The 13,028-nt window shown below is 31.7% G+C and overlaps 1 protein-coding gene across 1 annotated transcript in view; it reads right to left on the bottom strand.

Annotated features, from left to right (window-relative positions):
• LOC145273746 (60S ribosomal export protein NMD3-like) overlaps positions 1 to 13,028 on the bottom strand; it is a gene marked incomplete at its 3' end in the record, with an annotated part of 64,600 nt that overhangs the window by 19,263 nt on the left and 32,309 nt on the right. Inside the window, exons 2-3 of the mRNA XM_080127102.1 lie at positions 7,339 to 7,432; positions 5,038 to 5,118 (exon numbers count right to left, since the gene is read on the bottom strand). Coding sequence (XP_079983228.1) covers positions 5,038 to 5,118; positions 7,339 to 7,432 — 175 coding nt within the window. The remainder of the gene's footprint in view (positions 1 to 5,037; positions 5,119 to 7,338; positions 7,433 to 13,028) is intronic.

Below are 13,028 nucleotides of genomic sequence, written 5' to 3'. Positions count from 1 at the left end.
AAAAAAAAGATATTAAAAAAAAAGATATTGAAAAAAAAAAGATATTGAAAAAAAAAAGATATTGAAAAAAAAAAGATATTGAAAAAAAAAAGATATTGAAAAAAAAAAGATACTGAAAAAAAAAAGATACTGAAAAAAAAAAGATATTGAAAAAAAAGATATTGAAAAAAAAAAAGATATTGAAAAAAAAGATATTGAAAAAAAAAGATATTGCAAAAAAAAGATATTGAAAAAAAAGATATTGAAAAAAAAAAGATATTGAAAAAAAAAAGATACTGAAAAAAAAAAGATACTGAAAAAAAAAAGATATTGAAAAAAAAGATATTGAAAAAAAAGATATTGAAAAAAAAAAGATATTGAAAAAAAAGATATTGAAAAAAAAAGATATTGAAAAAAAAAGATATTAAAAAAAGATATTGAAAAAAAAGATATTGAAAAAAAAGATATTGAAAAAAAAGATATTGAAAAAAAAAGATATTAAAAAAAGATATTGAAAAAAAAGATATTGAAAAAAAAGATATTGAAAAAAAAGATATTGAAAAAAAAGATATTGAAAAAAAAAAAGATATTGAAAAAAAAGATATTGAAAAAAAAAAGATATTGAAAAAAAAAAGATATTGAAAAAAAAAAGATATTGAAAAAAAAAAGATATTGAAAAAAAAAAGATATTGAAAAAAAAAAGATATTGAAAAAAAAAAGATATTGAAAAAAAAAAGATATTGAAAAAAAAAAGATATTGAAAAAAAAAGATATTGAAAAAAAAAAAGATATTGAAAAAAAAAAGATATTGAAAAAAAAAAGATATTGAAAAAAAAAGATATTGAAAAAAAAAAGATACTGAAAAAAAAGATATTGAAAAAAAAAGGTATTGAAAAAAAAAAAGATATTGAAAAAAAAGATATTGAAAAAAAAAGGTATTGAAAAAAAAAAGATATTGAAAAAAAAGATATTGAAAAAAAAAGATATTGAAAAAAAAAGATATTGAAAAAAAAAGATATTGAAAAAAAAAGATATTGAAAAAAAAAGATATTGAAAAAAAAAGATATTGAAAAAAAAAGATATTGAAAAAAAAAGATATTGAAAAAAAAGATATTGAAAAAAAAGATATTGAAAAAAAAAAGATATTGAAAAAAAAAGATATTGAAAAAAAAAAGATATTGAAAAAAAAAAAAGATATTAAAAAAAAGATATTGAAAAAAAAAAGATATTGAAAAAAAAAAGATATTGAAAAAAAAAGATATTGAAAAAAAAAGATATTGAAAAAAAAAGATATTGAAAAAAAAAAAGATATTAAAAAAAAAGATATTGAAAAAAAAAAGATATTAAAAAAAAAGATATTGAAAAAAAAAAAGATATTGAAAAAAAAAAGATATTGAAAAAAAAAAGATATTGAAAAAAAAAAGATATTGAAAAAAAAGATATTGAAAAAAAAAAGATACTGAAAAAAAAAAGATACTGAAAAAAAAAAAGATATTGAAAAAAAAAAAGATATTGAAAAAAAAGATATTGAAAAAAAAAGATATTGAAAAAAAAGATATTGAAAAAAAAGATATTGAAAAAAAAAGATATTGAAAAAAAAGATATTAAAAAAAGATATTGAAAAAAAAAGATATTAAAAAAAAAGATATTAAAAAAAGATATTGAAAAAAAAGATATTGAAAAAAAAGATATTGAAAAAAAAAAGATATTGAAAAAAAAGATATTGAAAAAAAAAAGATATTGAAAAAAAAAAGATATTGAAAAAAAAAAAGATACTGAAAAAAAAGATATTGAAAAAAAAAGGTATTGAAAAAAAAAAAGATATTGAAAAAAAAAGATATTGAAAAAAAAAGATATTGAAAAAAAAAAGATATTGAAAAAAAAAAGATATTGAAAAAAAAAAGATATTGAAAAAAAAAAAGATATTGAAAAAAAAAAAAAAGATATTGAAAAAAAAAAGATATTGAAAAAAAAAAGATATTGAAAAAAAAAAGATATTGAAAAAAAAAAGATATTGAAAAAAAAAAAGATATTGAAAAAAAAAAGATATTGAAAAAAAAAAGATATTGAAAAAAAAAAGATATTGAAAAAAAAAAGATATTGAAAAAAAAAAAGATATTGAAAAAAAAAAGATATTGAAAAAAAAAGATATTGAAAAAAAAAAAAAAAAAAAAAACTTTGAATATAATAAAATTGCCAAAAAAAAATATAATGAAAATAAAAAAAGAAACGACCTACAGTAAGTAAGCATTTCTGTTTTATTCTTGTAACAAATTTAAAAACATTTTAAGTTAAAAAATAAACAAGTTGTATTTTTCCAAACAAAATTGAACAAAATAAGACAACCAATTTTTTGTTTTTCATAATTTTTTTTCAACAAGTTTTTAAAAAAAGCATTTTTTATGTTTTTATGTATTTTTTTTTCATTTTTCTTTATTTTTGTAACTAATGTAAACATTTTTTTCCCCCTTTTCATGAACAATTTTTTCCCTGTAGAGTGAGGCTGGACAAAAGTTTTTTTGTTTTTTTTTAAAAATTAAAGTAAGACAGCCGGGATATTCCCTTAGGATTAGATAGACTTTTCTACGGTCGCATCAAACGATGTCAAAGTGGTGTGAGAAGAGACAGCAGATGTGGAAGTAATTTCACCAACCAATTGGTAGCTTTCTGATATATGCTTTAAGATGGAGACAAAAGGATCATTACCAAATTTCTGTCTCTACATAAACTTGAAAAGATAACTGTCAGGAAGCTCATGGCCAGCATTTCATTCTGGTATATCTCCAGCCACATTCACATCCATTGCCAGCATTTCATTCTGGTATATCTCCAGCCACATTCACATCCATTGCCAGCATTTCATTCTGATATATCTCCAGCCACATTCACATCCATTGCTAGCATTTCATTCTGGTATATCTCCAGCCACATTCACATCCATTGCCAGCATTTCATTCTGGTATATCTCCAGCCACATTCACATCCATTGCCAGCATTTCATTCTGGTATATCTCCAGCCACATTCACATCCATTGCCAGCATTTCATTCTGGTATATCTCCAGCCACATTCACATCCATTGCCAGCATTTCATTCTGGTATATCTCCAGCCACATTCACATCCATTGCCAGCATTTCATTCTGCCACATTCATCCTTAATGGATCATCTTTTGGTGATTATGCACCACAAGACGCGCAATTTTTATTTGCAGTGATTAATCGTTTTCTTTGGCAATATGAAACCATCTTCTGGCGTCTGCGGCTGTTGATTCAAGATGGAGATCTTGTATAAAGTTGTTAGGAATAGCCATTTGAGGGTGTGTTGTTTACTTAATGTATTGAATTTTTTTCTTCCAATATTTTTCCCAAAGATCGTCTGCTCCTTTGCCATGCACTGTCCGATCGGCGTCTTACGTCAGATTACAGTTAAACAAAAGCGCATGATGTCATAACAAGTTATCGTTCCTAGATGTGCTGATAACCTGCACTGGTCAAGGGTTTATGTCATTTGTATACGGAAAGCTAACTTTCACTGGACAGTATCTAAACTTCAACTCCCATCATCCATATAATGTAAAGAAAGGAATCGTCCGTTGCTTACAACACAGAGCAAAAGCAACATGTAGTAACAACAGTGCATATCAAGAGGAGATGGACAGTTTAAGAGAAAATGTCCACCGAAACAACTATCCAGAGAGCATGACATCAGCTCCAAGAAATCTGGACCAAACACAAAAGACACCACTCAGAACCTCACAACAGTTTGTATACCATATATGAAAGGCTTGTCTGAAAAATTTCAATGAATATGTAATCCATATGACATCAGGACAGTATTCAGGAGTGATTCAACTCTCTGGAAACAACTTATGAGAGTCAAGCTCCCTACAGAAAACATCATGACTAAGAACTGTGTGTATGAAATCCTGTGTAAATGTGGAAAACTATACAAAGGTGAGACGTATCGTCCACTAAAAGTACGGTGGAAGGAAAAGGGAAACCATCTATCATTATGGGACGAAGTAAAAATTATAGACAGAGAGGAATGGTGGAGAGTAAGACGACTGAAAGAAGCAACAACAAATCACTCAGTAGACCTAGTGTAGAATTTAATACGATATGGGAACTATTAATTATAAACAATAGATACAAGTAATAAGTACACATATAGATAGATATACGTTAATCTATAGTAACGTTAATATATAGTAATAAATAGTGATATTTACAACTAGAAATAAAAATAGGTTTAAGGCTCCTAAAATTCATACTAGAATTGTCCACAAGAACCATGTGGTTAGAGTACTTGGAAAAATCAATTGAAAAAGTTATATTCTCCTGAAGGTTGAAGGTTCAATCCTCAGTGTAGGCAACTGTAAAATACAATTGCGAATTACTTAAGACCTTTATCCAGCCATGGCTGATGGAACAAGAGCATGCTACCCCCATGAAATAAATAAAAAGTGTCATTCGAAATTCTGTCCAAATTCCTGAGTTTGACAGAAACATTCCAGAATTTGACAAGATACACCCGAAGAAGGTTGGAGGTTATATCGACCGAAATGTTGTGAAAATAACACCCAAGATGAGAGATAACAGTAGTCTGATGAATTCAAATAATATGAATAATCAATCCTCATCTCAAAAATTCAGAAATGTGATAAAAAGTATTTCATAAATATTTTTTAAAACTAAATGAATTCGTTTTTGATAATCCACCAAAAGTAGACACAAAGACTATGCATTAGTTGAATGAAAATTATTTTTGGTTAAAAGCATAATTTCTAATGTTTTTTCCCCAATAAAAGCAATACTTAAATGATAAGTAGTTCATTATGCAAATACAAAATATTAGGTTGACTTTTAGTTGAACATCAAAAAACATTATTTTTTGCATCAACCTAATAGCATATTGTTTTCCACAAAATTTTACATTTTTCTTTTTTAAAGCGGTAAGTACTGTACGAAACAAAAAAATATTTCCATATAAAAATACTTAACATAATAAGGATATGATAGAAGAAACTTGTTTTTATTTATGCAAGATGTCACAGTTACCTCTTTTTGAATCGTCAATTTCAGCTTAATCCTTTGTGAATGCGGTTCTGTCCAGATAAATCCAGCATCAATTAAAGTCACCTGTAAAATTATTTTAGAATTAAAAAAAAAACATAAAAACTAGAGCAAGAGAAATTTTATCATTTAAAATATATTCCCATCATAATTCACATTTTTAACTAGTCAATAATCAATAATTTTAACTAGTCAATAATCAATAATTTTAACTAGTCAATAATCAATAATTTTAACTAGTCAATAATCAATAATTTTAACTATTATTGAATCTTGATCCAACTGTTATGTTACTAGCCTAGTAGAACCTGGCCTAAGATTTATTTAATAAATATTTATAATTTAAGATTACTAAGATAACTAAGATTTATATAATAAATATTTATAATTTAATAATATTTTTACAAGGAAAATAGCATTTATTAAATCCGACTTAAATAGGATAAGAATGATCATCTTCATTATTATGAATCAAGAAATTATAATTATATTGCGTATCTTTAAATAAATTTTAAAAAAGCAGAAAATAAGGACATCTTAAATATTTTTTCCAAAGAATTTGTATTCTGAAAATCCATCTTTTTGAAATGCTTTCATTTTTACTAAACTCATATGTTGTTATATGACACCAACCCTCTGCAGATTGAACTGGCTTCCTTCACAGGAGAAAGTGTCAAGGGGATATTAAATTCACAGGTGGTCCCTAGTCACTTGTATATTATAATATATTTATATTATTATTGGAATCCTTTGATTTGATTTGTTTATTTGCAGACTGTGTTAGAAATATTAAAACTTTTTATGCAAATTACCCACTATTACTTGAGGAGATATAAACACTAAAAAACAGACAGAACCTTGGACCAGAGGTACTCAAAATAGAATTTACTGGAAGAACCAGAGGAGCTCAAAAAGAATTTACTGAAAGTAATGAAAAAACTTCTCACCTCTGTTACTTAATTTTTTTCAACAAAAAAGAATATTCTTCCAGACAACCATTTTGGAAACTATCAAACTTCAACTGATATAAGTATTACCTTTTATTGTATTTGTAATTTTAATTGAATATAATTTGCTTTTGAATGCAATAGCTTGTTAGTTTTTAATTGCCTTGGTCCAAAAAAACGGAAGGTTGTTCTGCTATAAAAGAGTGTTCTTTTCTAAAAGAAAAAAATGTGTTAGAAATAACTTAAGAAAATTTCTAACAACTATTATCCTCAACTTCATAGTTGTTTCATGACATTTCAGCAAACTATTTCTCTGGCCTTGATGAAGGCTACAGAAATAGTTGGCTGAAGCGTGAAACAACAACTATGAAGATGAGGATAAGTTTGCAAATAAAATAAATATCTATTACATAATAATGGAACACAGTTCTAAGCTGGAAAAGCTCATTAAACTAAGATTTGAAATCAAAAGTTAATCATTTCTCAAAACTAGAAAATATTTATGAATAGAATTATATGTCATGGTCAAAAACAATCATTGAATAAGAAAACAATGCTTAATGATTCATGAGATGTCATTTTTGAAAGCAACATGCAAACTAATTAACCTTTGATCGCATAGACTAAGCTGTTCTTCTCTTGTGAATATAAAGGTGGCATTTTAATCTTACTGATACTGTGACATAGTCCAACTTTATATAAAAAGAAATTCACACATTTATCTATAATTAAAAAGTCTCAATCTTTTGATAAATGAGAAATTGTTCAGTATTTTAAATACTTCCAAGAAAAGTTATTCTTCAGAAAGAGAATAAAAAAAGTCAATGTTATCTCCCTTTAACTAGAATAAATGAAGGAATGTATTTGATTTATATAACAAGTGATGTACAAATGAAAAATTGTCTCCCTTTAATCGACAATAAGAATTGGCAAGGAAAACTATTTGAAAAGTTTTATCTTGAATAAGTTGCAAAGGGAAACTAAAATAAGATATATTCATACTAATAATATGGTTAAAAGAGGAAATGAAGAAATTTTTAAACCTCAAAACTCATATGCTAATTTCAGAATTGCTATTATTTTTTTAACCATGAAAATTTTTCTTATACTTTCAAGCAACACGATATTCGGCAAATTTTGGAGAAAATCAAATCAAATTTTGTCTTTATAAAAATAAAAAAGCCAAAATTTCTTACAAAAATTCTACCTTTGAATTCATGTAATGTAATCCATCTATAGAAAAAAATTTACAACTTATGTTTTACACAATGTAAAAAATTATTGTTAAATACAATTAATAATTTTTTCTTTTAAAGAAATTTATAACAAAAAATCTTACTCTGTTGAGTTCCTTGAGTTTTTTTAAGCAAATGGCTAGAAGTTCTTTAGATTCCAACTGAGCAGCAATCCAATTGGATGGAGGCTGCAAATATCTAAGAAAAATGAAGAAAATTTAATATGTATTTCATTAATAAGATGGAAAATTATTGCAATAATATTTTAATAGATATTCAATAAATCTTTAATGTGGCCATTCCATGGTCACTAACATTTTGGAAACACTGAGTCTGCCAACACTCCACTGCAACAACCATGCTTATTAGGAGAGATTAACTAAGAAACAAATGACAATAACAAAGCAACAAATCCATTGCGTAATACAGACACAGTGATGCAATGAGCAGTTAGCCCAGAGGGGAAGTGGGGTTCACGATAGAACATTTGGAATGATGATAAAAAAAGAGGACATGTGTAATTTTCAATTAAAAGTAAAAATATTCAAGGAGAACGCCAAGAGAAAAATTTTGAGTTTAATAAGTTTTAACTGAGATCGCTGAATTTGAGAGATAGGTGGTTTAGTTGAGATGCAGACTTTAGCAACAGGACTTCAAAGACTTATATGATGAACAAGTCATTTGTATAAAATGGTTGTGTTGTTTATATAATGTATGCAGATTGTGAACTGTGTCTCATGCTCAGCAACCCTCAATATTAGAATTAAAATGGCACAAATAAGATGAAAGAGAAAAACATGGCACATGTGTTGGAGGGGGAGGGTCATTCAAGCTGCTGGTAAAATTATATAAAACAACTACTAATTGAAAGAATAAAAAACTTGAAAAATTATAGAATCATTTATTTTTAATTCAATTTCTAGCATTTATGAATGTCCTCCACTTGTAAGTTTTTTTGTTTTTTAAGAAATTCACTTTTAAGGTAATTTATCTCTGTTCAAGTCTATCCCTCAGGTCTAGCCTTATCACTTCCTCCCATGTTTTCCTTTGTTTCACTCGGTGAACTGAACTTGCTACTATAACTGTTCTACATCTACTTAATCCAAGGACATTGATTTTTTTCAACGTGGCCATACTATCAAAATCTACTGTTTTGCTCATATCAACCTATACTGCCTAGATTTAATCTCCACGGATATTGGAACTAAGCCTTACATTATATATCCATCGAATTCTCATATCATTTTTCTGTATGCAAGGCATTTCCTCAATCTTTACTGGCCACGCTTAACTTCTATATACCACACTGTGCATACATGCTTGATTCTTTCCATGGTTGACAATAGTAGCATTCTGCTGGATAGTAATGGCATAATTCTAATTCTTGCAATTATACTAATATCTGCTCCATCTTGTGCTCTACTTAAAAATAAAATAAAAAATAAAAATGTTTTAAATTTTTATAAAAGAAAATATTCAGAGTATGGTTTTCATTGAATTGATTTTTTGGATATCACCAACCAAATTCTTGTAAAAAGAAATTTCATTGTTGAATTATTTGTTGACTGAATTTGAACGAGAAAGGTTCAAATAAAGAAAATATTAAAAATCAGATTTATCGAATTGAGTGTCTAGAGATGGAGCTATAGGGGTCTGTCTATCATCGAGGGTTTGTAAAATTCAAAATAGGAAGCTGTAGAATAATCAAAAGAACTGTGTTAGTCAATAACACACAACAACAACAACAATAATAGCAGCAACACTTACCAAGGGTTCAGCTCATGCACAAGACAGACATCAGATTGAGCTGGACTGAAGGCTTGTATTTATGTACAAGCATATCCAATCAGGTGATTCAGCCAATCACAATCCAAGGAATAGACTGGCCCATGTGTGCACAATGGAATCTCCCATTGTGCCATAAATAGTTCTCCTCTTTCATGAGAAGTAACTTTACCCTTCGTCTGACTACGTCTTTATCGCTCAAAATTTGTTGGTTCGTATATTGTTATTCTGCACGTTATATTGTTACTATTTTGTTATCACCTTGTTAAATTTGTTATTGCTTATCTTCTTCTTCCCCCGGCACCACTTTTTCAATTACCGGATTCTTTTTTTTTCTTTTTTTTTTCTCTTTTTTTTTGGACTGTTATCTTTCTCTCCTCTTGTTATACGCCGGCCATGGCAGCTGCCAGCTGTGTGCCGACGGTTGAGGTGAAGGAAGATGAGGCATTAGGTGGATGGACAAAACCACCAAAAGTAAAAATCGACGTAGTTAAATTTGTCGAAGACGCAAAGAAATGTGTGGAATTTACGACAGAAACGGGTATAAAGTTGGAACAACCGCGGTTACAAGAATTTGCTAAAAGGACTATTTCTCTATTTGTAATAGACCGCAAAACCAAAAAATTAATTAGATCAACGAAAGATGTTGTCACCAAATTAATTGCATCAGCAGGTTTAAGAGCTGAGCGGATTACAAAATGTAAAGGATATAACACATGGGCAGCTCTTTTTAAGACGGAAGAAGAATGCATAGCAATGACAAAAAAAGAAATTATTACCAACGAGTACGTTCTGAGAATGGAATACTTAGGAAGGCGAAGAACCACAGTGTCCATTTTTGAAGTTCCTGGTGCTGTCCCCGGGGAATACCTAGCTGCTTTCTTACTTAAGTTTGGGGACATAACCGGAATAGAAGAGGACCACTATAATGGAGTTTGGACTTTCGACATTCTGCTTAATGCAGAAGCATTTCTACGTATACCATACTACCTGGAGGCTGGAGTAGAAAAGCTGCCAATCGTGGTCGCAGGTAGAAGACCAGCATGTTGGATATGTGGGGAAGTCGGCCATCTCACTTACACATGCCCCAAAAGGAAGCCAGCCGTAAAAGTTATCCCTACAAATGAACGGAAAATAGGTTATGTAGAACCTAAGGACAATTCCCAGACACCAGCAGAAGAGAAAAATGAAATAACACCTGAGGAGTTTGAAAAGACTTTTAATTCAGAAAAACAATCCCCCAAAAAGAAGGACAATTGGACACTCATCCCTCTTTCAAAAAAATCCCCACCCAAGACTTATGCTAAGTCCCTCTCTAAAGAAGAGAAAATTGAAATTAGGACAAGTAAAGACCCAGGGGGCAATAAATTCAAAACCCTACTGAAACTAAAAGAAACTCTTGATGAGAAAAGAAGAAAATCTGAGGAGAAAGAGTTCCCTGAATCCCTTTTCCCTGAAAAACCGACCTCAAAAGAAAAGCAAATCCCTCGCAAAGCCCCCCCTCTTACTAAAGCTTCTCTGCCCCATAGAGACACCAAAATGACATCTCTAGGTTCCCCCTCCAAAAAGACCCCCAAACCGTCACCATTCTGCTCGCCAAACAACACGCCCAAGAACACCCCTCCCCCTTCTCCAATGAAAACAGACATGCCCCCTCCTCCCCCCTCAGATAAGAAAAGACATAGAAGCCCCTCTGTAGAGACTGAATCAAGGAAAAAAAAACAACAACCCTTCTTTAATGGGAAGGACGTGTGCAAAATCACGGCAGAAGTAGAGACCATAATGAAGTCCCATAGCAGGAAAGATTACAGAAACCTCCTCGCTTTCAAATCATACCAAAAAAAAGACATTACTAACCCTGAAAATTTTAAAACAAACCACATACTAACAGTTGTCAGGAAACGCGAGGAGGCCAAAGGACTATGGACTATGCTGGAGGAAGCAAACTCTGCTTTCAACCTTTATCCTCCAGCAGCCTATTTTAACGACAACGAATTAATCGAAATTAGAAAACGATGTGTTGGACGGGTCCCCATCAAACTCCATCCTTCACTTTATAGGGCAGTTAAACTAACCTTCCCCCTAGACATCGGCGGTCTGTCCCCTGACGGGTCTATCACCACTGAGATGACCACTGGATCATTGGGGACAGCTGTCGGTGTCTTGACACCGTCTATGTTTGATTAGGTTTCTCAACCCTAAGTAACTCAAGATGGCTTCCTTAAGATTAGCTAGTTTAAATGTCCGAGGGTTGAGGGACGCCTCTCGTAAACTTCGAGTTGCACGCGACCTTCAACGCCTTGGTGTGGATATTTGTTGTATACAGGAAACTCACTTCATTCCTAGTGATTATCAGGGTGTGCTCCTTAGAGACTTTCAGCTCTATTCAGCACATTATGATACCCATGCAAGGGGGGTTACCTGGCTAGTTAAGCGCACTCTTGATGCGTCGTGTGACCCTATTTATGCAGATCCAGAGGGAAGATTGCTCGTTCTAGATGTTACCGTAAAGGATGTGGCATTTCGTTTTATTGGGGTTTATGCGCCCAATAACCATGCTGAGCTTGTTTCCTTTTTTCGGCGAATCGAGCCTTTCATGAATTCGTCTCGACGGTTAGTTTTAGCGGGAGACTGGAACGCGGTCCTGGATCCCGAGTTAGATCGCGGGGTTAATACCAGAAGGGATACTAATCAGAACCGGGATGCTAAAGCGTTTCGAGACTTTGTCGACAAGTTTGATCTTGTCGATAAATTTCGGAACGAAAAACCCGGGGATTTAGCATGGACTTGGACAGGTAGACGCGGCTCCGATTCGGTGCAACTTTCGAGTTACATCGATCGGTTCTTAGTTAGGAGAGTCGACTTAGGGCTTTTAGACTGTCCAAGTTTTCATAGTATAGTTTATTCGGACCACAGGCTTGTCCGGGTTCGAGTAAACTTAGATAGTGTTAAACCTAGGATGGCTAGTTACTGGAAGTTCAACACGTCGTTGTTCGATGTGAAGGACTTCCGGGAACAGCTTCTACTAACAATACAGAGGGAATTGACGGGGGCTATCATCGGGAATAAGTGGTGGGGCAACCTTAAAAAAGTCATTAGGTCCTTCGCTGCTGATTTTAGTCGCCGGCTCAAACGTAGTTCTAGAGCAGCGAAAGCGGCGCTAGAAGATAGATTAGAAAGGGCGGTGGAGGAGGGGGATAGTGCTAGCTATACTGTAGTTAAGGCTGAACTGGACTCCTTGGATAACAGGGAGGACCAGGGAGTATTAGTTAGGGCTAGATTAAAAAGAGCGCCAAACGAGGCAACAAACATGGCCGCGTCATTGCGTGCGGAGGAGTTTCGACGTTCTGCAGATCGACACATCGCCAGTGTCACATTGCCGGACGGACGAACCGTAACTTCAAACGACGGAATCTTGGAGGGTTTTCGGACTCATTTTCAGGAACTTTTTACCAAGGAGCCCGGTCTGACTATTGAACAGTTTGACACCTATTTAGCCGACTTTTCTCGCCTGGAGGCGACCGAAGCAGCTAGGTGTGAAGGTAGCATAAAAGAGGAAGAAGTCATTGAGGCCTTGAAACAGGTCGGGCTAGACAGGACCCCTGGGATAGATGGTCTGCCCTACGAGGTGTATTTGAGGCTGTCGCCCATTTTTATCCCTTTGCTGACCGTACTTTTTAACTCCTGGTTTAGGAACGGGTGCATACCTCAGTACTTTACCAGGGGGATCATTAAATTGTTACGCAAAGATAAAAATGGAGGGGATGGGATAGGTAATTTCCGGCCCTTAACGATGTTAAACACAGAGTTAAAGATTTTGGCCAAGATCTTAGCAAATCGTCTGCAGATTGTCTTACACCGTCTAATAAGTCCCGAACAGACTTGTTCTGTTAAGGGTCGGACGATTCAAGACAATTTGCACACGATGCGCTTGATCGTAGAAAAAGTCGACACAGAAGCCGCGCTGATCAACTTAGATCAGTCCAAAGCATTCGACAGAGTAGACCAT

Source organism: Euprymna scolopes, unplaced genomic scaffold, assembly GCF_053919585.1.
Source record: "Euprymna scolopes isolate OS-2025 unplaced genomic scaffold, ASM5391958v1 sca152, whole genome shotgun sequence".
NCBI classification, from domain to species: domain Eukaryota; kingdom Metazoa; phylum Mollusca; class Cephalopoda; order Sepiida; family Sepiolidae; genus Euprymna; species Euprymna scolopes.
The sequence above is the reverse complement of the archived record's forward strand: the minus strand, read 5'-3'. Positions and strand labels throughout refer to the sequence as shown.